Below are 27,225 nucleotides of genomic sequence, written 5' to 3'. Positions count from 1 at the left end.
TAAACTTAATCCGCAAGAATAAATTTACCCTATGATTAAATCTATCAAATTGATATCGAACAGCGCATATTGTAGAGCAATGAGCTAACATGAAGTTTCATACAGCCATAACTTTTTATTACAATATCTAAATACTATCATATCACTGTTATCAAATTTGTTACTTTACCACAATAACTTAACGACATGTTTGGTGCTATAGTTTATTATAGCCTGACTGATGATGATATCAAGTCTATATTAAGTTAAGATGTGAAAAATTGTAGCTTATAATATAGCTTAACCCTAGCGTATTAAATCAACGACATTAGCAGCCGAATCAGCTATATACTATAATCATATCATACCCGAATATGTACCATCAATTAATTATAGGAGATAAATTATTTTTTATATTTGGCGTACTAATACCATGGTAAATGTATGGGGTTAAGCAATACTGCACTGTATAAAAATGCACAAATACTTTGTTAGATTTACAGAACAAAAACATACTGTAGATGAGGATTTATGTGCAAACCGATATAAGTACCGAGAGCAACAACTTTATTTTTAATTAAAAATCATCAAACCGTATCCTAAATTGTTCTCGATTATTAATACATTGCCCTAAATCCGAGAAGTAATCGTAGCGAAAGCTATTCATGCCGTCATAGAATAATAGAACCTCCTATTCGCCACTTAGCATATCAATCTTATAGATGATTAGTAAAATTAACTTGGAGATGATATTTTCTTAAGCAACGCAACTTTAACTAATACTAGCTCATTTCGACACATTCACTCGCCAAAACATTGATAGGGTAAACGAGTATATATGTTCTTTTTATTCATTAATCTAGAGTCATTAGACACAATCTGTTCATGTTCCCCTCGATTAATACTCCTTGTTTGGCAATTAATGGCAATATAATTATGCATGCTATTATGAATTAATCCGGAGCCCTTAATAACTACTAATTAGTAATAATCCTTATTAGTAAAATTCACATTTAGTAATGACGGCGACCAAAATCCAACCGGAGTGATAACATATACAAATCTCTACATGAGGTCTTCCTTGTTATTGGCTTTCTAGCTAGCCTAATGCACATGCTTAGTATAAATAATGAATCATTTTTCATAAAAGAGTTACGTAGAATCGGTAGCGACCAATCGTGTTATTCTGGAATATTTGCCCATCTATTGAACGTCCTCCGAAAATCAATTATAATTATCGTTTTATCGATGTAAGCTAATACATAGATCTTGATATCCTAAGGATTCCTTTAACTTTATTCTTACTGATCTAAATTAATTCGTTTCAATGGATTAATTTTAAACTATGATGCAAGATTTGTTAATTTAAATCAAATAGAAATGTAAACTATTAAGATTACTACCAGGCTGCACATTAAGCCTGGTTGTGTTTCGATCTATTTTGCTTGACGATGAATTGCAAATACGAAAATCTTGCTTGATATAATCAATCATTGCCGATATTTTTATTGATTATCTTTGATCTCTCTTGATTAATTTGTAAAGAGATTTTCTTATAAATACGCAAAGTATCACGAACGAAATGTTCAACTGGTTTATTGATTAAAAATTAATTTACATCATTATATCGCTATAGCTGAAGCTAAATATCTTATTGTTCTAATGACAACATTTAGTATACACCCATAGTTATGAAGATTGAGCCAGTGATTGCTAAACTTAATCTATATACTGTAGATTTAATAAAAGAAAAAGCAATTTGCTATAATATATCCCCATTTCAAGGCCTTAACTTCACTTATTTATCGGAATAGCTATTTGTCATTTTCAAATATGGACTATAAGACTATTTGATGATGTAAACTCATAACAAAGCTAATTTTACGTTACGTTAGCTAAAAATTTGGGTATTCGTCACTATTTTACATATAAAAGACATTGATAATACTATAAAAGCTCTGGCATATTCGATAATTGGTGATTGTCTTAAGTATATAGTTCACTTCGCAATATTTATTCGAAGACTTTAATAATGTGCTCTATTAACTTTTCCCTGATATTTGCGCTTTGGATATAGATTACTATTTCGATATTATATGTAAGTGTTTCCTTTCGAAATATATGATATATGCAATAGGGAAAAAGAAGAAAGCTTCGATCAAGATTTAGACTCGCTATTGCAAAGCTTAGAAGAGTTGCAAGCGGAAACTGAGGTTGCACAGTTAGAAAGTCACAAGAGTGAAATTCATGGTGATGAAGAAACGGAAGATGATGCTTTAAAATCACTTTCAGATATCGAGAAACGCCAAGATCAGGTATTTGACTAGACCAAGTTAATGTAGTTATATAGAATGCGATTGAGATTATTTAAAGAAAAAGCAGTTGAGAAATCTAGAACTGTACGCTTTGATGGTAATGATATAGTATATTAAGAGACGGGGAGACTTAACTCACCTATATGTGGCTGGAATCTATTTAATGCTAAAATAGGAAAGAATTGTTTTCTTTTACGGCTATAAAAATTATTAAATTAAAGTGGAAATGTAATGGATGGCCATCCAAATTTTATAAGGATTAGATTAGATTTTACCCAATAATGGCTATAAGATCGCGAGACCGAGAGGGTTAACTAATATGTAGCATAAGCTCCGTTTAGTGTTACCGTATATCATAGAAGAATTATCTTTTTACGAGCATCAACTGCTATAATTCGCATCATATCTACGTAATCTAGCAGAAATGGCGGCCAGTCCAATAAAATTGCTGTAGATTTTTTACGCTGTCATAACGACAATATGCTAAAAATCGAGACGGTGAATTCATCAACAGCGTCAGTTTAGACCCTGCCAACCTTAATTTAAACCCGGAAAAATTGCTATTCTTATGCTATAGTTAGATAAAGTTATTGCAGTTAGTCTGCAATGATGATTAATGTCCATTTGCCCATTAAAAACAGATCTGGGATAGTAACCTTTGACTGTGATGAGGCATGAGAGGCTGAAAAATGTAGAAAGATCGAATATAGTAATTCTAATTTCACAACTAACAAGAACTAGATTTTAAAATTTATTTTCTATCAAAATTTCAGAAAGATTATAAACTACAGTACAAACAAATTATAACATTAATGAATCCTAATTTATAATACTTTTGCATTAAATTGAAGTTTTTCCATTCAATAAAATTATTGTGACTATCGATTCTGGATAGTTGCAAACAGGTATTTGAATTAGTTGATAATTGATATAATTCTACGCTTTTATGTCTACTGAATGATTACCACGAAAAAAATGAGGAATTGGATGTAAATGAATCACAATTTGATGGTAAGATACAACTCTATCTATATCAACATCAGTTTCTGTTCGTAAAGGCCCACAACTATTTGCACTATTATCTATAAGAATAAAATGCGATTTTTAAAATATGATTTAAATATATTTCTTTCATCATTCGGATAATCAGTTAATCTGGCTCTCAGTGATTTGGATCAAATGTTGAATGATATCGTCAACCTTCAGAGTGATATCAAACAAGATCAAATATCAAGTAATAGGCACTCATCAATATCACTAAATTATGATATACAAGAATTGCAAGCTACGACAACACAATTAATTAAAGATCAGTTAGAAGGATTTCAAACAAAATTAGATGCTAAAGAATTAGCCCAGGTAAGCCAACAAAATAGGATACTGATGCTATGATATATAGTCGATTTCAGTTCATTTACAGTTGATATCGATAGGCAGAAGAAGAGATGAGAGTTCGAGAGGAAAAAATTTGTGTTGCACTGGATAAAATTAAAGAAGCCAACGTCCAAAAGGTATTGAATTTATGCCCTTTTTTATATTAACTTTCAGCAAAGAAATAGGGATAAATTATTAGAGCTAGCTGTATAGCTACAATATTTGATATTACTTTATAGTAGATAGCCAATATCAAAAATGTATTAGATTTATGTGCTATTTCATGTTAGCTTACTCTAATAACTAATTATTTCTGATCCCTTTGCTGCATAGCTACGGCATTTCATATTACTCTACAGTAGATATTATAAAAGACCCTTATGATCTATAAATATTAATAATGGATTTATTTTCCGTAATGTAGCGAATTGTCAAGATCTACAGCGCTAATGAAAGCAGTAAAACAATTTTAATCTCCGATAAGATGACAGCGGGCGAAATTTGCTTGATTATGATGGAAAAGTGTCACGTTAAACCCGATCCTAGCTGGGTTTTAGTCGAGCATTTAACCGAGCAGAACTTGGGTAAGTTTATATCATGCAACTGCTACTAGATATTTTTCTGTGAAACTTATTGCTAAAAGTTTTACATTTTGTACCTTAGAAATTATATCTAAGAGATAGTTAGGCTTTACTGATTGCTAACTATTGAGCTAACACATAGTTATTCTCAATCTCATAAAGGCGGTAATACGTTAACATTAGCGTTTGAATAGAGCTTATCAGGAATAAAAACTTGGTACTGATAAATTTCATGTACATTTTACTAGAGAGGAATATCGAAGATCATCAAATTGTGGTTGATATAGTTAGCCTATGGCCTGTTAATTCTAACAACAAGCTTTACTTTCTGCTAAAGAGCAATAAATATGCATTATTCAAGAATCCACAGGTTTAATATTTATGCAACATAAATGTGTAGATGAAAACATATAATTACCCTAATAGCCAAGATATTAGCAAGATGCACCAGAATTTGAGATATGTTATCTCGTATACTTTATTCTATTATTTAGCTTAGAGTAATATCTATTAAGTTTTATTTCTAGCCAGTTACCAAAATAGTAATTCTAAACTGTCAATAATTGCTATATTATAGATTTTTTCAGTAATCAGATATCATGATATCTGCTATAGCTATTCTGCTTAACTTTGCAGTAGTAATGAAATATTTTGAGACTTAAGCTATTTAATACACAGAACTTTGAAAATTCAGATTACTATAATTATCGGTACTCGTGGGTATATATATATATCTGTGTGATATATGACGAGGGCTTGCTATAGATCTATAACAAATATTTAATGAAAATACCTTAAATCGTATTGTTTCTCTTTCTAGCATTACTTATTAGCCTCTGGATCCGATAAAGCTGCTGAGAAATCTGCTGAAAAAGATAAAGAAAGATTGCTCAACGTAGGTTAAATATTGTCATTATGCGATAGTTCTCAACGCTATTTAACCAAAGTTATCCAGTAATTGTTTAATTGGAATATGTGTAGCTTGACACTGTCAATACGTCGTTCAAAAATATCCGGAAATTTTTATAGCTTCCTTCAGATACGGAAAGGCTGATTTATAAGATCGACAGATACCGTACCTATTAAAAATTGATGCTGTCTTTTTAAAATAACGATCGATTCATAATAACTGAAAAAGAGATGAATTAATACATACAAAGAGCGTAATAGTATTAGATTCAAATAAGATAATTGAACTTATTTGTATAATATTTAAAATTGATATTTGGGATAGTCGCTATTTCGTAGCATAGATTTACTCGTAAAATTAACGAATTTTATTGAAAGGTAGTATTATCTAAGCAACAATTACGATTTCATTCACAGGAATTTTTCAGCAACAATCAACGCGTGCCTGATGTTGACGGACCTTTATATATCCGATCTGGTAAAAAGTCGTGGAAGAAATATCACTGCGTCTTAAGAGTTTCAGGGCTGTACATTTCTCAGTCTAAATCCAAAGTAAGTGCTATCTTTTATCCAATGTTGCTATTTATTAAATAGAAGTAGAGTTCCAGCAATAAGTTAGAAACGTTAATACAGGATTGGTTTTGCTTTTACATTCCCATATTAATATCATTCCGTTCATTATTGAAATTTAATACGTTATAACTAGAGTTTATTAGGCTCGTCTAGGAATTTGCAGTGCCTAATAAAATTCGAGAGCTATACACCTTTCATTGGGTTAAAACATCGCGAGCTTTATAACGCACCAACTGAATTTTGCATTTGCTTATGGGTAACTGTGTGATAATATTAGTTTATTTAAGCAATAAAGATCTCATTGTTTAGTAAAATTTCCGTTTTATATATAGAAATAGTCGAGAATATCCATACAATTTTTTACGTTATCATGTTTTTAGCCTAATGAGAAAAAGAAAACGGTGATTAGATTCTGTACTGAAGATTTATCATCAATGAAACTATGGTATACCGGAGTTAGAATTGCTTTAGTAAGTTATTGTAATTACTTTCAGTTTTGCCTACATGGATATTTTATTCATAAAGATCATTTATTTTATTCGATATTTCCTTCTTTAAATTGTATCATGATCATAATTATATATAATTATAGGGAGGTTTGATGCAAGGATAAATATTAATAATTATAATATTTAAAATAATAGTTTACCCTTTGCAAAGTTATTTTCAAGCAAAACAATCACAAGAGAGCAGTACTAACTCTAAATTGGCGATATTAAAACAAGATCTTCAATTTGAAAATGCGTTAAGTAAATTAAGGCAACGAAATAGCGAGAAAAAGGAGAAGTCTGAAACTATTGAAGGCTTGGTAAAATCTCAATCTCGTACTAAGAGCATCAAAAAATTAGATAGAAATCTCAGTGTAAAGGTAAATTGCTTATGATATTCAGTCAATTTTTTTAGCTCTTTCAGCCGATTAGTCCCTCGTGATAATTACTTGAATCAAATTTAGACTTATTTAACTATAACATGAGCAATTGTAGAAGACAATCTATCTAGAATACGCTTTTGGTACTTTATAATTTTTTAATATTAATGTAGAAAATAATGTATAATTAAACCTATTTAATCTACATTACAATTATCTTAAAGTTATCGGGAATGCCAATAAAGAACATGGTTGAATCGGAAGCAACACAACAGGATCTTGACGATTTATATGTAATGCCAGTAAAACGCTATAATTCACAAACTGATAAGCCATCCGTCGCAGAGAGTCATATTGCTGGTGAAGGGGAAGACCTCTTAGATTTGCCACCTCCTCCTACCTCAGCCGTGATTACCTTTGATGAACTATATGCACCACCGCCACAAATTGATCGTCAAAAATTAATTACCACCAATGTTGACGATCAAGGGGAAGAAACAGTAGTTTTGAGGAAAAAATCACTCCGAGGACTTCCACCGAAACCTCCACCAAGAATGGACTAACAAGTGTGTAATATGTTGGTAGTCACGGAATGAAATAATTATTTGTGCTAAATTATCACAAGGGACTACTGAAGTTATTTAGTTTGAATTATAAGTTTTTCAAATTAAGATTATTATCAATTTATAATGAAAAGTCATGGCACTAAAATATGGCCTTGATTTAGTGCTAGCTTATGACTCTTAAAGAAGATTAATTATCTATATCACAATTATCTACAAATTATAATCTTATCAGTGATTTTACTGGGAAAATGCAGAAATTTTTACTAAATTTTGATGATTTGTAAAATTTCATTTTATTTCTCAATTGATTGTCCTCTACGAATCAGAATATCAATTTTTCACGGAGTTTCTTAATTCCTGCTTGCTGATTTGCAATGTCTAGATAAAAAGTTCCATTTAACAATAACGAAAGAATACCACATCTATTACTAATTAACTTCCAGACCAATTTTTAGTATTTGCTAATTCTATTTAAGCAGTAAAAAATGACATTAAACATGTACATTTAGTTCATTTTGGTACGCCTATTATGTAGAGTTTCGCTATTACCTTAATAAGCTATGTGAAGTAACCACTTGAAGGATGTGAAACTGGGCTATATAACTCATTACTCCTCTAAAATACTGCGTACCAGCAGGTAGGGTTGGTATGGGCTTGCTTTCATTCATGGTCTGCAAAGCTCTGCAGCGTACTAAGATAGAAATTGGGATTATTCTAGTCTAGTTATGCTCATAAGTATATATATATGTATGTACCAATCGGTTGCCAAAGATGAATGCTGATGCATAGTATATAAGGAAATATCATGAAAGAAAAAATGAGGTTGTTGACTATAACTAGTCTCGCTCAGTTTATGGTATTGCTATATTTCCTTCGTTAGCTTCGTAGAATTACAACAATATCAATTGCAATTACTAAACTAACTATTCAACATTAATCTTAGTTTAATTCACAAGATAGACGCAACAGCTACTGAAATCAATACGAGAAAAGCATCACTAAATTTTCCTCGTTTTCCGTCCGTACCAGGAAATTATTTCAGGATTATTTTATGAATAACTACACCGGATAGATACTTTAAAGTTATCCACGACAATTCATATCTTTTACTACGTCCAGTATACTCAATTCTTTAACCTTTATTTACTATACTGTATCAAGAGCTATCTCGAGTCTATTCTGAGGACTACTGTGCTAGAAAGATATTTTTCGGAGTCATGGCATTTCCAGGTGTTTTGGGCACTTGAAGGAATGTCATCTTGTATAAGAAAGCGATAAAATTATATTGACTAGAACCTCATCTTACTGATCATCCTTACCTCTTCAGTAAATCTGGTAATATTAAGCTAATTTAATAGAACTATAGAAGTTAACCTGAAATCGAATTAGTTTTACCTAGAATAGGAATTGGCCTACGTATGCCATGAATGTTTGAAAATCTCGTGTTAAATTCCGAAATTATTTTCAGTGCTTAGTGATCTTCTCCAACGAAAGAACTTTAATGTTGTTCTATACGTTTTTAATACGTGTTTTACTATCTTTAAGATAATAAGATTCTTAATTGTATGCAAACCCTGGCAAATATCTCTATCACGTAGGTCACGTAATATATATCAATTAAGGATTACGGTGTTTTTACATTGATTAATTTTATCACTTTCTACGTATAGAATATAATACGATCGATGTAAACCTTGTTCTATACGATCATCAAGATTATCATTCTATTGGAGAGTGATAACTTTTAACTTTTAAGTTAGTTGGCTGCTAATTGGCTAATGTGTCTTGCTTCAACTATTTATTCAAGACCTAAATATTGTATTTATTGTAGTCCTGTGAAAGCTGGTATAATAGAGAATGGTTAGGTGTTAAACTTTTGAAAATATTCAACGCAACATATTGAATTGATTTTGTCATTTGATGATGATATCTGCAAAATTAATCGAACGTATGTATCAGGTATACATGGTGAATTTTTCAAATATTTTCTATGCTTGCATTTATAATTATATTATACTGCAGTATAGAATAAATCAATAATCAAGTATACAGATGTTTTCATTTCAATATTGGCGCCTCCTTTGTGATTTATCGTATATCGGCTTTGCATTTTAATTGTTAATTTTGTTTTTATTCCAGGTGGTTTTTAGCGTATTTAGCATTGATTAGCAATCAATTGCCGGCAGGATAGCAAAAATTATCAAACAGAATTAAACTATTAAACATATGACAAGAATGGATTGATAAAAATCGATTTGAATAGGATGCTGTGATAAAGCGTCTTCTCAAAAATATAACAAGAAGTACAGTTTCTTGTAAACTTCACTTAATTACATACATAAGGTTAGGTTTGGCTTATAACTGCCAATCTTAGTGTTCAGCTTATTTAGGGCTGCACTATAGATGTAGACACGTTTCCCGGTATACCAATTTATAAATGGCTCTATCAATATCTCAGAATTTGTTAATAGAGTTTTAAAGGCACTTGAATGCATAGAAATGCTCTCATTTTTACTCCTAGCATGAGCAATACAGCGTAATTAATACGTATAAAGATCTGGATAGGAATATACTCTATCGTCTTCTAGCTCGATATTGTCATCAATATGATTGAAAAATTGGGCGAGTAATTTTATTACTGATTCAGTTTGTGCAAAGCATTTACATCGTGAGACTCATAAACTCCATTGTTATTTCCATACTCTATGCAGCAATCTTATAAGATCAATGGAAATCAATTACGGCATCAGTCAATATGAATAACTATCTAAAAAGTATCCCGAGTGTTGCTTCACTCTATTCATATTAATAAACACAGAAATCAATTTACAGTCTATGTTTACTTAAAACATGTGCGTTCACTCTTCATGAACTTCATGGTTTAACATTGATGGTTTAGACGATGGCCGTACAAATCCATTTGGTGATTTCTTACGCTCGTCTGAACATACCTTAAACGTGTTTTAATGTAATGCAATCATTTTCCTGTTTCTCACATTAAATACGTAATACTAGAAAAACAGCAATGATACTCATAAACTTTACTTTAATGAAACTGTATGGTAATGAGATCAAGAAGATCCAGTAGAATACGTAATGGATTAGAGTGTGTAAAGCACGACGTCATAATTTAGCTATTTCTGTGGAGAATTGTACAATTATTGCGCTCAATACAGCATGAATAGAACAGCAGTAACTCCATTTTTGCCATTGGGTGGTTTGACGATTGTTGCTATATTCGTAGATTATATGCGCTCTCCACTGTACATGAAATATTGCATTTCATTTTTGCCATTTATCTCGAAAGGTAATGGTGGTATTGATTGGTCAAAAGGATAAATAAGTCATCTATAAAACGATTCTATGATTTTTACTAATTCTCTTCAGAATTGTATAACAGGTATTACACAGTCATGACAGTGCCCGGTATAATATTGGTTAGTGAATTTGTAAATTATGCTAACTCTACTAATATGGACAAATAAGCTATATATAAAATGATTCTATGATCTTTCATAGTTCTCCCTAGAATTGTAGTGATTGTGTTACTAAATAGGATAGAGCTTATGGCGTTACCCTTTGATCCATTATATTTATTTATTCCATTACTCTGGAATAGTGCTAATGCTTACTTTTTATTTATCCTTACGACAAATAGGTCATTATGGTAGCATCATTGAACAAAAATAGGTCACGTTGCAATGTCCAAATAGCACCGTTAAAGTCCAATTACGAGGGTGAAATCTATTTAATAAATAATTTAGTGTTAAAGAATGTCAAAAATGTCAATAAGAACTGTGCACCGGTACCACACTGTCCATACATACTAGATTAGTTGACAAAATAGTTTCAATTGGCTGCGATGACAAGAGTTAAAATTAGTTCCGTATTAAGGTCAAAGATATTTATCATACGTAATTCTTTATGAATAATTTCATCATTACTTCCAAATATCCACTTAAGAGTCAGCGTACTTTGCTCAGCAGCAAGCTTGAGTAGTACCAGAATGATCATTTCTATTTTCGGAATCTTTCCTGAACGATTTATGACCACAATAGTTCAAAACATCCTATGTTAACCACCCTGCTATATATGAACTTGAAACTTGGTTGACATTGAAAAGTTCATGTACATTGTCATTGTAAATAAAATATCGACCAACAGCTGATTATAATAATATTGTCATAGACTAGAATAAAATTTTCAAGACATAAGCTGGAAATTTTCTAGAAGTGGACAAGCCCAAAGGCAACAAGGTATTAGATACAGTAGAAAGCAAGGATTAACCTACTACTAATCAGGGAATGTTAATCAATCTCTTAGTGTATGATTTCAGCTTGGAATTTTCATAAAATGTACGGCAGTGAGTTTTATCGATAGCAGGATAAGCAGAAGCCCTTTAGGCTAAAGGATATTTTGATTAATACTACCCAAGTACTAATGGATGATTTCTAACTAGGAACTTTCACAGTGTCGAAGATGAATATTTAATCGTTTGCCTAATCAGAGTATTTTAATAAAATATCCCAAGTACTACTGTATGGTTTCCAACTTGAAATTTTTATAGTGTAGCAAGTGAGTATTGACCGTTTGGCACTTTGATTATAGTAAAATGATCTTATCTGTTGTAGGTCGAATTCTTTATATAATATGTTGTACATGAGCTTGTCGAAATTATCAGCCATCGGTTAATACTCAGTATTCGATCATTTTATGTACAGTATTATAAATTATTAGCCCATAGCTAATATGTTGCTTAAGTCAGAATTGGCCAACAATTGATCTTGTTATTTTCATGAAATGCTAACTACAGGTACTACTGTAACCTGTTATTGCCTCATTTCCAATATTTAAACTCCAAAATGTCTTGGTTATTAATAAGTCTTAATCAGTGGTTGATCACGTTATTTTAATTAAAAATGCCAGATAGTAACGCCTACAGTTCGAGATTGCTTGGCCTTTATATTTTCACCCGCTGCAGAATAAATAAAATTTTGACCCACAACTGATTAGATCTCTTTAATCAAAATAGAAAATAGTAAATGGTAATTTACAATGCATGAAGTTAAAACTTAGTTGACATTAACAAGTTCATGTACAGTATCATGGTAAACAATGCATTTGATCAACAACGGATGAGGTTATTCAAATAATATCATGTCGCACTGATGCATAGTCTATTACGGATGAAGATGAAATTGCTTGGGCATTGATCACCTTATGGGCTATGGCCAACAAGGTATCAAATTTTAATCAACGAGTGATAAAAGTTAGATATTATATTTATTACTCCTGATACCAACTGAAAAGAAAATATCTTTACTATGTCCAGTTCTTGTGCTCAATGATCGATCAGAGACACTAGAAATGGCCTTCAATTAATTATCTAGTTTCAATAAAACAGTAGATAGAAATAAAGGGCATATCCTCTATTCGAAGTTGTTCACTTGCTCGACATGGATTAGTTCATGTTCCATTGTCAATTACATCTCAATCCATCATTCATGCAGAAATGTTAAGTATGGACTGAGTAAAATGGCTACCGCATACACGAATGGAAAAAATTGGGATTTAAGATGGATCAATTCCTGTCTTGTGCCATAATGAGGACAACTCGAGTTTTGACCGAAATTCGACCAGATGAACTCATTAATAATTAAATGTATATATAATAGGTATTACATGACCATGATACCTATCCTCTTTGAGTTTGAATTTGGTTGATTTTGATATCCTATTCGATCACAAATAAAATAAATAAAAAAGGCATTGGATTAAAGTAGTCTTTTTATCCACTATTTGATCTAAAATATTGGGAACGAGACGATACAGCTTGCATAGCGATATCTAAATAGGCTCCCATGGTAAATAATGCCACTCTTAATTATAGCATAACGTAGGCTCACTAAAGCGCGATACCTTTCAATTTATTTCCCATTTCCCTTTTAGGACCATACTAGAGTAGCAAAATTTCAATTAATTCATAATTAACGATTTTGTCCTCGTATCATTATCTGCTTAATTATATTGACAGATCTTTTAATGTTTTAACGAGTTACTCGTGATATCCTCTTTGGTGGATAGGTTTAGCGAATTTTATTGGAGGTGACAATAAACATTTTGCTTTAATGTTCACTTTGAACAATTTGAACAATTTATTGGTTATAGCCTTTAGCTGGAAACGTCTAGCTAATAATATCGATGATCTTGATAAACATTACATTATAGTTAGATCTTTTCGTAATTTCAACTTGTTATTCCTTATACTGTATAGTCTGTCATAGCGATCCATAGATTAGCCATATTGGGGAATATATTGCAACGACTCATTACCATTGAAGACTGTTCTTGGCTCATGATATTGATCTTTAGTACTAATGGCACTACATTACGGTGTCTGATATCAAAGAACAAATTTCTTATAACTTACTGCCAGTAGAATAATTGTATCTTTGTAAAACAAAGCTGATTCTCTTCGTAGATGAATAGCACAATGTTGTCGCATGAGTAAAGTAAAGCCTAATCCGAACAGACGTAGAACAATTTACGGTAGCGATGAATTCACGGAATAATTTTTCATTTGGAATAATGCGGTGAGCAAATTGATCGCAAAATTCCAAGCCTGGTAGAAAAATTATAACATTGCGCGTATTTGACCTTTAAACATACCTAACACAGTCGTACTCTAGCCGTATACAACTACTAGAGTAACCTAAAGTTGTTTTGCTTATATGATTTTCGTAGCATTTGCAACTACAATCAGCATAACAGCATTCTGCTTTATTTTACAATTCAGTTGTGTTACAAATGTTGATTCTGTTCAAGGTGGTACGATTCCTTTCCTATGGCTATAGTAATTGGACAAAGACTCACGAGAGTCTATTTTCTATTTCTAACATATATATATATTATATTGTCCATTCTATCATGATGGTATTACGTCATTCTATTACAGTAGCAAAATTGGATCAAGCAATAAATCAAAATGATAGCTATCGCTGGAAAAGAATGGCAATCAATAGTCATAGCTACAACAGTAAATTGGTTAAGTGATGACTACGGAGTCTTGAAATAAATTATTGCGTATTGAGAGCTAGAAATGAATACAATCATGATAAATGGTATTGTTTGCCTAGTTTTCAGCTATCATGAAGGCTATATTCAACTTTTAATTTCTATTTGTAGTCGTTTAAATGCAAAGGGTGTGGAGTTAAGCATGACAATATGCACATTTAAGGGGAGAAAGCTTATTGGGCCTAGTAGCCAATTGCTGTCAGCAATAAATTATGTCTAGTGGCTTTGTTTTAACTACTTCTTATGCAAAGCAGCAAATCAAAACAATAACTTTTTGAATAAGAAAAATAACGTAGACTTATTTGAATAATTGAATAAAATTAATACTTAAATTGACTTTATTCTTGAAATATCACACTTTACACTGCCTCCTTGTTAAAACTATTAGCCCACGTGAATAATGGCATCATTATTAATAATAACTGCTTATTGATAATCACTTCAGAAACTCCTTGATTACTAATAAATTGCCTTCGTTGAATGTTGGATCTGTTACACTCTAATCATCTCTGCTAATAACTGGATATTATTCCAGCAGTGATATCAATACAGAAAGATTCGATAATTAGTATCGGCCTTATAAATTGTTTTATTGCTTTCTTCCTTTATTTTATGTCTACTGTCTTGATTGAAATTGTGCCAAGGTCGTGGCAATAAAAGAAATTCTATAGATTCCAGGCGTTGATAAACATTATTTAGCTGATCGAAAATGGCTTCCCAAATCGATGGTGATATTATCACCTTATTAAATTCGATCCACTTATCCAGTTATTTGGAAAAATTTTTGAAACATAACATCAGAACAGTAGGTGAATTAAGGTAGGTAGTACAAGTTTGATCTGCCTAGCAGGCAGATAAAAATGAGAATGATAAAATACGATCCAGCTATTCGTTTTTATGCTTTACTATTCAATTTCCACAGAAATATTTTCATACCTAGTCATTGAGTAGAATTGTCTTCAATGAAATAATCCTGACACAAGATATAATTGCTCTTCTATGATCATTATCTGCCATAAATACATTGCTTTATCTCGCTAGAAAATAGATTACCAGTCTGACGAAATATCGCCTATCCATTGCAACTGATATAAACTGTCCCACATGCTACTATTTTGATTTACCGTTAGACTCTGATTTTGAACACTGTGTTACAATTTATCATGGATTTAATAACAATTACTACTAGTACTTATTTCTTCTAGTACTTAAGTCTTGTTTAAAATGGATGAAATCCTATTAAAAGGGTAAAAATCATAAATGAGATAGCTTGTCGACTAGCATTGAAATAGGCTACGATTATCTTATAAAGATTGTTGTCGCAGCACATGATTTGGTTTATTTCATTGTCGGTTTTGATCAATTGCTTTCCACATTCATGGGGTTAAATTACCACAAACGAAAAGTAATGTCATTGATTTCAATTTAGAGATCACGCTTTGACTTGCTAAGCGAGTTTTGAATAGTAAAGTTGAATATTGAAACATTAAAAAAGGACGACAATAGGAGCAATGAAAATTCTTTTACATGATTGAAAATCACTGTATCCATATTTGATTACCCTAAAGCAAATGGTCGCTTTTATTCGTAGTGTTCACAAAATTTACTTTTCCTTCGGAGCACAAAAGTAGTCTATCACTCTTACTTTTTAGATACGCCTGATGGATATGTAGCGCTATTATGAGAAAAGATGTAAGATGGCAATTTTGCCCCAAACATATTGCTCAAATGTACAAGGATAAGATCAAAACATTTGAATGACTTTTCTTATAAATTAACACTAGGTAGTTATTATTTCCTCTACTCTACAGTCATGTTCGTTGGATATCGGCTGGATATATTGACTGTATTAGCGGAACTCAATGATACTCTTCTACATGAAGAGATGCAATTAATCTTCAAAATATCGAATATGAACCTATAAATATAATAAGTTTCTATACACTAAAATTAATTCTACCGGAAACTGTTCATCACCTGCATTCATTTCGTTAACAATGTCTAGCTACGGCCGGTGAAAACTTGACTTATATGCACCGTATCTTATCTGGTGCTGTCAGTTATGATCTTCTTTATGCTTATAAACTATATAAGATATCAAGTTTGTATTAAATAGGGATTTCTTGCCAGTTCTATATCCTTCTAAGTTGAGATAAAATTACAGCTATGATTGGTATTAGTCTATGTAATATCTCCCATCTTTAATGTCAAGATAGACAAGGTGACAGAAACTATTCTCAACTGCTGTAAAATGGATCATTTCTTGATCTAGCAATGGTTGAATCTCATGAGCTCGAAAGATTCATTTCTACTGTCGAGACTCAACAATTACTGATATTATCCTCATGCTTAGAATAAATATTAAGATTGAAGAGTAATTTTTGAAAATTTTACTACACCCTTCATAAAATCTTGCTACGTCCGGGCATCGATCTGCTTGTGAATAAGGCAAAAGATATTTGTTTCTACTCAGAGTATCGCCTTGAATACGCGTAGTCGTATTTCATTAATTACCAACATCATTTTGTCATCATTTTTTATCATAAGAATTAAATGAATCATTTATTGCTATTGTCTTAGGCCTTTCCTTAAACTATTCATATAAGAATGATAGGGTAGATACTTGATAATTTCCGCTCGATCATACAAGGCAAGTACCCCTCAGATTAAGTATCGTTTAATAGATATAAGAAATGGTGTTGATGTTAACTAAACAAATTTCCAATGCAAGCATACAATAAGCAGCTAATCATTTATCAGACAATAGATCTTTGTCGCACCATTTTACTGGAAATGAACTAATACAGATCTTTTATAAAGAATTGTTACCATGTAACTTCTATCAGGAATAAAATTGGATAAGCCAATCAGTTCTATGTTTTATTCACGATAGAATAGTGCATTAACTGGTGAAAATCACTTGATATCAGTACTAAAGAACAGACTATCAAGATTCATCCTTTTCATTTTATTTTGGTGAAAATAAAGGTTTTTTGCTTCTTGAGACGATTCCTATTCCGGTCGAAATCGGGTACGCCAATTCGTTGATATTCATTCATCCTACAGCAAGTAGAGAGAGAATAGAGTGTAAAAATTGTTAGAAAACACTTGTACTAGTATACTGTATATGCGTATATGAAAGTTCGATTCAGCCTTCAACTCTTTCTGTCGCTGTTTCGTTGATCAATCCGTCGAAAATTACATCGAAAATCAACCAATTGATCACTAAAGGTAGAATTAATAATCTAAGACGATTATGAAGGTAAGTAATATAGTACCAGTAGTTATATCAACCACTATCTATCGAGTCAATCTTTTTATCTAAATGATGATGTGACCGATAATTTACTCTACTGATCGACAATTGCCAACTCGAAATGAAATAGTTTGATAATTTTTTATTTCTCCCTGAACGCCATATTGTAAACCATGACTGAGCACAAAGCTTTGATTACAAGCTGATTTTGCCTCTATTAATCTATCATCTCCTTACTCTAATCCCAAGTGATACTTAAGAATGTTTGCATATCTTCATTAACGAGTAATCTAAACTATTTCTGGGTTAAAAAAAAAGTTATACCTATTATAAAGTGTCTTAAAATAAGAAGGCAAAAATATCCATTTCTCGTTTACTTCATTGTCTTTTATGAATTACGTCTTCAGTCAAGGTATAATAGACATTTTGTATGATCTTACAATCTAATGCGCCAGCATGATCCATTTAGAGACAACATTATTATAAACCATTAGAATATTTGCTTGTACTTGTCCACAATTTCAGTACTGCTACTCAGCACTGAACTAATTGCATCATCTTCTAATTAACTTGTTCATGCGGTATTGTATGATTAGCCCGAAGTGCAGCACTTTCAGAACAATTTATCTCACCTTACATGCCATAGAAAATGTAAACGATTAATTTTGTCCCTCAATATCATAATTTAATTTTTTCAATTGATCTTTCTAAGCTGTTATTTTTAGAATCGTTAGTTCCACCTTGCGACCAATTATCTTACTACACTCCATTTCTTCAATCAAATGTTATCTCTTGTTAATTGATATATGATCATATTACAGTAAAACTCGTCAGTATTCAATCTCAATGTTAATAAAAACGATTGCAATTACAAACAACGATTTATATAATATGGATTGATTAATAGGCAGGCTACGGCTTTAATGGAATACTTTAGCTTTCACTCAGAATATTCTTTATATCGATCAATAAGGTTATACCTTTACCAAATGGATTTATCAATGTTGAATCTTTCTAAATTTTAAACTAGATTGTAGTTGTATATACTACGGATAGTATAGATAAATGATTTAGCTTAAATGATTAGTATACTTTATTAAAAATATCCTATATTCTTTTAAAATGTCTTGAAGTGCACAGAACCATATTATGATTTTGTCCTTATTACTTCATCACTATAAGATTAAATCCTCAAGATCATTAACATCAGCTTCGCTCTTTAGGATTGTTATAAAGTGTCTTCTCAAAAATATAATAAGAACTACACTCTCTTGTAAACTTCACTTCATGACATAAGACTAGGTTCGTCTTACAACTACCAATATAATCTTAGTCTTAAGCTTATTTTGGGCTGCTCTATAAGGATCTATGATAAATTTGAGATGTAAAACAGTTTTTGGGCGCTTTATAATATTAGTTCTCACATCTCTCCGCCTTAAAAAAAATTTTTTTTATTATTATTTTTACTATTTTTCATTCTACTTCATTAGAGAAAATTTATCGACCCTTACTCATTAATTAGGGAAATTATTCTTAATATGACAGATATTAAATTACAACATCTAATTAAAATTTTGAATATCGTAATCATGAAGTTGTTTTATGGAATTGCGCTAAGAAACATACTATATTGCGATCATTTGATCAGTCCTTAAATTCGAAATTTACTATCAATATCATAATTACAAATGGAATTGTTGAAACCAACATTCCATTGATAGCATGGATCAGCTACCATCTGACTGTCTATTTAGATATACAGCATAAAATATTTACTAACTGCTTTCATTACAAATATAAACCTACCCTATTCTGATAAACCGACCTAAAAGGACTGTGTAAACAGTTGTATTCCTCATAACTGATTCCGCAGCTGACTAGAGGAATGATTTAAAATGGATGCGTAAAAAACCCATGCCTTCGCCATACAGACTCAATTTATGGAGGCAGATCAAAATCTGTGTCAGGATACATAAGCTTTCATAAATATCCACCCTGAAAATTAATTAACAATAATTTCAAGACTTTTCAGTCATTAAATATCATCGTGCTTTATTAATATACTGTGCTATCGCTCTAAACACAACATTTGGTTGATTGACTTGGCCTCATACATTTACTGTCAAAACAAAAATTAGTCTGAAATGGATATTATCGTCGATTTTGTTCATTGATCGGCCTATTAATTTCCTGTTACAAATATCCCGCTATGTGGTAACCATAATATTCATCATAGCATTCTATATCAATAATAAAAGTCTGTATCACTAATTCCATCGTAAAGCTATATTAATTATAAATTCCAACCTTTGTCATCCGCTGACTAGGATAGAAGATATTATCGTCTTATTAATGATAAACAACCAAAACAATTAATGAAATGATAAATTTAGGAGATTACCTGCATATGTTTAATTATACGTAAAGCAAAGGGTGTGTATCAGGCTGAAAAATTATCATGAAAATTTGCCATGTCTATATATAAGGGGTAAATAAATCATAGCAAATCGATGGTATTTCTTAACTGGTGGAAAGGTTATTAAATTTATAGATGAAATAATCTCGTTTGATTTACTCTGAAACTAATAGTTCAAATAAAACAGCTTACTCAGTAAAATATTTAGTATGTAGTAGCCATTCCATAGTAAGGCATACATCAGCGATGTGATAAAATAGAATGGTTAGTTAAAGTTATGATCGAATTATTTATTATATTTCATTAAGACAATCTCAGTTTTAAAATATTTTTTTATTCGGTTACAATCAAGATAGCTACACTTATACAGCTTCTTGGTGCACATATTATTTATTTCACAAGTATGAACGACTCAAGATAGATTCTGATAAGACCGTACTTAAAATTGGGCATTTATGTTATTTTTGAACACTTGCTATCGTTATATTTTGCCAGCCCATTTTCTAATGGTTATTTTAATGGAGTGCAAATCATATTATCAAGTATATCATGTAATTATTGATACTGCTATGGTGTATAGTAAGCTATTCATCAGCGTTAATTTTAGCTTATATAAATTTTCTGATATAAGGTAAATCAATATTGAAACAATTTCGAAACGATAATAGTTTCAATCAACAGTAAATTCACGTTATCAAATGAATGGTTCTATTGAATTAAACTACATACACTCTATATCCTGAAATCTGATAATGTCGATTCAGTTTTGCAAAAGTCATTCATAAATCTTACTCCTTCATCAAATTAACACTACATCTTTTATCCTTCAACTAGAAATTTAACAAACCATGATCTAATTTCCATTGGTATTCAGTCTTATGATCATCGTCAATCCATTATGTCTAAGATTAACGGTACAAAGGACAATCAAGGCGATCCTTCGTTTAATTCTACCTTGGATGATATCCAAGTTATTACCGATGATATTGCTTATGGCACTCAGGTTAATAAATTCGATAGAGAAAATACGCGTAACAGAATATGCTAAAGTCCTTTTATTTGAAATTATATCCATACTATATTGCACATAGCTCAGGATTAATTCTCGAAGGGGTTCGATGCAAAATATGAACAGCATTAGCGAAGAAGATCTTGGTATATTAAAAGAAAGATTTACGCAAACTGTGTGATTCAAGCAATTTTTTAAAATACCTAATTGATGACACTTTAGATAGATAGAAATTCTTATGATAGCTTGTATAGTGTGCCTGTTAGGTATATTAATAGCAGAAGTTAATTAAAATAAGAGATAATTTAACATTTGATACAGTCTTAATACATAGTTATGGATGCGATTAATATTCTTTATTTCTAGACGAACAAGATAGTCCACGCGAGCCTGTATCTTCATCTCCTAGTTGCCGTGTTACTCGCGTTCGCTTTCGAAATCATCAGCAGATAATGTCAGTTCCTCAAAAAAAATCCAATGGAATTGAAATCAAACGTAGCATGTCCTATGCCCATCCTAGAGTAACAATTTTGTCTCCGAAATCTAAATGTAGGTCAATTTGAAGATTATGGCATATACCTCCTTAAAAAGCTAAAGTGACTGAATAACATAATTTTTAATTTTAGCAAGATGCTATCTAAAATTCTTGATTGTTTTTTCATTTTATTTTTTTGCTGCATTGGCTGTAGCCGACAGAGCAATTAATGATGTTGAACAAGTAAGTAATTTTTTTATGATTGGAGTCAGTTATAGCTATCAGCTTATTAATTCTTCAGCTAAAAATTACTTAATGCGTTAGACATTGTTTTTTATTCGTAATCCGATTCTCTAATATACAGTTAATGCTAGGTAGGCGAGTAATTGGTTTTTGTTCATTATAAATATTTAGACCACTCACGAAATCTATTGTAATGAAAATAACTGCAATAAAAATATCAAATTCGGAAAGACCATGCCTGCAAGTGAAATTTGTCAGCTTGCAGTATACCAACATCAGCAGGCAGAAAGTATTTATTGGCAGTTGTATGAATATTATCCTGATTATAAAATTGGTGAGTACCGGTAACAATATTTCTGTAATATAACAAGAAATTAGTATACTGCAATATAGGATTAAAATATTATATTGCCAAATTAAGAAATTTTAGAATTTATATATGTACTTTTTAAGTTCATCGGCTAATCTATAAGCTGCATAATTGATATTTGTAACTCAACAGTTTTTTCACCTGTAATTTTTATCGTATTACTGATTTAATTTTGATTTCTACCGTATATACTTTTAGAAAGGCCTATAGAGGATCATCAAATTGTATTGGATATATGCAAATCTTCATCTACAGCGATTAATCATTTACTCACTCTTCGTTTACATGAGAAAAAATATGATATCATCAAAAGACCAGCGGTATAATTATTGAATATCACTTATTTGTTGATTAGATTTGATAAGTATTTAATCTTTTTGAGACGGTACTATTGCATATAGATATACGAGGTGTACTTTTTCAAAAAGTTCCAAAAGTAAATCACAGGGCTGATTTTATAGGATTGCCTGGGACCCTTCTTTACCCAAAGTGATGGTAGTAAGAATACTGAAAAATTGCGTCAAGTTTTATTAATGGTAATATTACAAATCAACATTATACTATTTTATGTAAAAGCGCTTACAATGTAATTATGGTAACTAGGCACTTTCTTACTCAGGATATTTTTAATGGCGGTTCTCATTTACTTGAATTGCAAGGCAATGTACATATCAAGGAGGGTAAGAAATGGAAAAAAGTTCTGGCAATAATGCGTAAAGACGGCATTTATACTTGTGGTAAATCAGACTCTAAAGTAAGTAAGCCGTAATAGGCGGTGATTAAAGTTATTCCTGTAGCAGTGGTAACAAACATCAACAAACTATCTCATGATATAACTTTTCTGTTCTACGGCAGATGATAATTTAATCCCAGAGTATTGAAATTTGTTCTATACAACTAATAGCTTTTTAAAAATTTCTAATACATTCCTAATAAAATCTATCATAATGCCTTTGTTAAGATAGACAGATTTTGCTATTAGTATTGTACTTCCTCTTTCAAGTCAATACGTAAAGGAATGAAAAACGAAATTTTTCTTTAATAACATTTTATTTATGTCACCTTGACCGCAGTCAATTGTTCTAAAAGGAAACGTTCTCAGCGTTTCGTATATATAATAATATCGAAACTTATAACGTAATATTTAGATTTCATTCCATTTTAAATTATGATGACAATTAATTCTTGATCACAGGAATCAGCTAGCTGTTATTGTCGGTTTGCCGAACTAGATTGTTTCTATGGATTAAATTATAAAAAACACTTTGGGGCACCGAGTAATCACTGCTTGGTATTTATAGTAAGTTCAAATGAATTCATTTATTTGCTTGATAACATCTTATTCTATATCAAGCGGAAATCATTTTTATTCGTCCAAGTGTTGGTTTCCTAGCTTAAAGATTATATCCTAAGTGATTATGATACGTACAGTGATTAATAAAGATACGAAATTAACTGCAGATAAATATATTTTCAGGAAAATTTACAAAATTTTAATCCTAAGAATTTTAAAAGTTTGTGTACTAATGATGCTGAGAAGTTGTTTGCATGGTTTAGCGTATTTCGCGTTGGAAAGGTAATAACTAAATGGGTTGCTTTACGGCTTGAAATATAGCTGTCATCTGTGTGTTTATTATTTTAAATAACCTTGAATATCAAATGCTTGGCTTTTGCAATTATAAAGACATAATATAAGATTATTCTCATGATATTGGGTGCATCAGTAATTAATTTATAGCTAATATGACTGACGATTAATTTATTTTAATAGTACGGCCAGCAATTAAAAACAAATTACACGGAAATGATTCAAAGTTCTCCCGAGGTTATGTCACAAGACTTTGCATCCACGGTAAGTTAACAAATTAAAAGTTATAGCCAAGTTTAAGATATTGCTAGATAAAGCTACGATTATCTAATAACACGCCTTAGATTCTCTATATACGTATAATCACTATTTATCTAACTTATACTGCAGCGATCGCGGTGCCATACTACCAGCGAGTTACCAAGGAGTAGATCACTTTCATTCTTGCGTGGTCTAAGTAAAAGGAAAGATACAGTAGCTACTACTCCTTCATCGCCAGCTAATGATTCACCGGTTTTGTCTGGCCCATTATTACATGCACCAGAACCTAGAGCAAGAACGGGTACAATGGTAAGTAAAACTCTTTTTAATTTCAAATAAAATTTCAAAGCACTATGTAAATGCACTAGCCCCTCTATTACTGTCGCGGTCCGTGAATACGATTGTTGAGCTATGATAACTTCATTAGCTATAGACTGGTTTATAGCTTTATTCATCTACTTGTAATGCAAATAATCTAGTAGTTCAATTTCAAAATGACGCTTTTACCTTACAAGAGAATTTTATAATTTGTGTTTGGAACTAGTTTTAATTTATACATATTTGTTCTATTTACAGAGATTTACAAGAGATAAAAAAGGTATTTTTAACAGGTTTTATTTTATTGTAGATATACAGTATGTACACTAATTTTAAATTGTATTGCTGTAAGCAAAAATAATTACAAATGAATTGCAATCCTATCACCAAATAAATCTTTGATGAGCTTATTTTCTGATGATGATCTACTTAATTAAAGGAATTTCCGTGAAAGATTTATCTTACGATCAGCCATGGTTTCATACTTCTATCAGCCGAATACAAGCAGTCGATATTTTAACTGATAAAGGAACATCTGATGGGTAAGAGTATTAAAAAACATATTTGCATATTAATTGATAATTATCAATATTAAGAGCTGTAACATAAGTTAAACTAGCCAGTAGATAAGAATTGCTAAAGGAAACTCTCAAAAAACATATATTTGTATATTATTGATAATTATCAATATTAAAAACACAATTGCATATTATTAATAATTATCAATATAAAGTAAGGGAAAATAAATTAGCAAGTAAATAGGATTTAATCATGGGAACGAGTTGGTACCTTTATTTATGAACTTTTAATGATATCCTCTAGGCTTTTTCTTATTCGCGAAAGCACAAGTACTCCAGGGTCTCTAGTATTGTCCTTATGCCATAAAAAGAAAGTTCATCACATTCAAATTGTTCTTGTAAGTCCACTATTAATCAAGAAAGGCTGATTGCAAATTATTATTATGCTTGTATATCATTAGATCTATATTTATTTGTATTATAATAAGATGCTTTTAATTCTTAAAGGTCGCAACCGGTTATCGCATGATACTATTTATTCTCAATAGCAGCAGAATTAGATTTTAATATTAGCTCCTTAAGTAAAATAGACAACAACATTAGAAAATATTACTTTTACTATCTGAAATGATTAACTGCTCAGTACTGTTAGAATAATTGTTACATGGTATGTTATAAGGAATAGGGTAGTTCTTTAATTGATATTACAAAGCTAAAATGCATATTTATAATATCACTTAATTTTAATTAATGAGATATATTATTAAACCGATGCGCCTGTGATATCGGAAACTTTATCGCTAATTTCTTAGGATTTACGAGAAAACGCAGGTGATCATCTAGTACCGATGGAGTTTGGTAAATCATCTAGCCGAATTATTGGAACACCAAAACTAGTTAAAGTACCTATAGAAACTGAGGCTGATAGAATTAACAAGATCCGCTCTCGTGCCGGCTCTTGCCCGAATCGTGAAGCCCTAAAAGAAAAAATGGCATCCAAGGTAGAAATATTCTTATCGTACTATACGTAGCTTAAATTTATCATATGATTTAATTAAATGCTAGTACTCGTTGATGGATAAAAACTTATTAATATTTTCGTCTGTATTAATAAAAACTACATAACACCCTTTAATAATATTGTTGGAATACTACCATTAAGTACTATCAGGTTTATTTATATTAAAATAGTATTCATTTTCATCATTTCAATTTAGGTAAAAATAACCGAAAAAGAAGTGATCATCATATATAGCTTAGAGGATCAATATCAATTTGCCGATTTAGATCAATTAATTGATCATTATCGTAAAACAGCAGGAGTTCTTCCGACAAAATTACGCAAATTTGTCGATAGAAAGAAAATTTGATTTTATGATAGTCTGAACTAGCTAAAGTTTGTGCCCTTTTCAAAAATAATCTCTTTTATTATTGTATGATCGTGGATATCGAGATTGAGGTTTAATTTTTTATGTTACAGTAGCTACCTTAAAATTTTCAGTCATCTAGTTTTATACTGTAACATCATAACCATAGGTAAAATGTTCTTGCCTGAGGAAATAACTTGAGTTACCTCTAAGGATAACGTGTAATTTAGATTCCTGAATAATTATAGAAGTCACGATATTGTATTGGTAGTATTCGGGCTCGTGCAACTCTTATCTTATAAACATTAGAAAGCCATAACTACGAATGCCACTGTTACAAAATGGATAATTGATCTTTGATTAGCTAATACTATATTGATTACTTAAGCTCTGGTAATAATTTTGTCTGTTGCTGGTTTTTACGATTCGATAGACCATTAGTAACTCCGTTATTAAAATACATGCGTGTAGACTTGGCTGTTCAATTAACAAAGATGATGAAATCGTGATTGTGTTACCTATTGCTAATTTATCAAGTGAATCCTTTGTTTGTTATTTTATAATGATGACTTGAAAATTTGTACAGATGTAGTGAATGGATTTTATAACCCCATAGGTTCACAATCTACTATCTGAAAATTTGAGTGATTAAAATTGAGCAAATCTCTAATGTAACACAACAGATCAACACCGTATTTTAGCCTTAAATGTATTATTTATTAATAGCATATATATCGGAGAAGAATTTTTTATTTTCCCAAGATAAGAATAGTTGAAAACAGCTAAGATAAAACCAAATCGTCGCCTTGATAAGTCTCTACAACAACGCCATGTAACTTATTCAAAATATAATTAAATATTTCTCTGCAATATTCTACTCTAGAGTTAGGGATCACATTAGTGCATTATATAAAACATATCGTGATATGGTTGTTGATTACCGCCACTTATATATTATGTACAATATCAATAGTACTAGTTAACGGTTTCATCATAGCAGCCATCTTTTACAATTACTTTATTAAGCGTACCAGTCTATTCTGCTTTCTACAAAGAAATTCCTGGTGCTATTGTGCTTCATGTGACTACCATAACTAACTAAAAATCACTATAAGATAGTACTAAATATGGAAGAAAAATTAATTATTTCAAAGTAATTGACTTA

The 27,225-nt window shown here is 31.0% G+C and overlaps 2 protein-coding genes across 2 annotated transcripts; both read left to right on the top strand.

Annotated features, from left to right (window-relative positions):
* Positions 1-353: 353 nt before the first annotated feature.
* Positions 354-7,162, top strand: TRIADDRAFT_54043 (uncharacterized protein; the record flags this gene model as incomplete). The annotated part of the gene is made up of 12 exons (XM_002110744.1): positions 354-415; positions 2,117-2,294; positions 3,501-3,653; positions 3,728-3,805; positions 4,093-4,252; positions 4,498-4,619; positions 5,070-5,144; positions 5,576-5,710; positions 6,112-6,201; positions 6,324-6,327; positions 6,376-6,599; positions 6,824-7,162. The coding sequence occupies 12 exons, from the start codon at positions 354-356 to the stop codon at positions 7,160-7,162; spliced, it is 1,620 nt and encodes a 539-aa protein (XP_002110780.1).
* A 13,647-nt stretch (positions 7,163-20,809) lies between these two features.
* On the top strand, positions 20,810-26,063 carry TRIADDRAFT_54042 (uncharacterized protein; the record flags this gene model as incomplete). The annotated part of the gene is made up of 17 exons (XM_002110743.1): positions 20,810-20,914; positions 21,003-21,066; positions 21,287-21,469; positions 21,547-21,638; positions 21,810-21,972; positions 22,207-22,328; positions 22,470-22,544; positions 22,628-22,762; positions 23,204-23,308; positions 23,486-23,584; positions 23,780-23,860; positions 23,987-24,166; positions 24,434-24,455; positions 24,615-24,717; positions 24,998-25,091; positions 25,506-25,694; positions 25,911-26,063. The coding sequence occupies 17 exons, from the start codon at positions 20,810-20,812 to the stop codon at positions 26,061-26,063; spliced, it is 1,965 nt and encodes a 654-aa protein (XP_002110779.1).
* Between the last annotated feature and the right edge of the window lie 1,162 nt (positions 26,064-27,225).

The sequence above is a fragment of the Trichoplax adhaerens genome, genomic scaffold (assembly GCF_000150275.1).
Source record: "Trichoplax adhaerens TRIADscaffold_3 genomic scaffold, whole genome shotgun sequence".
Lineage (NCBI taxonomy): Eukaryota > Metazoa > Placozoa > Uniplacotomia > Trichoplacea > Trichoplacidae > Trichoplax > Trichoplax adhaerens.
The sequence above is the reverse complement of the archived record's forward strand: the minus strand, read 5'-3'. Positions and strand labels throughout refer to the sequence as shown.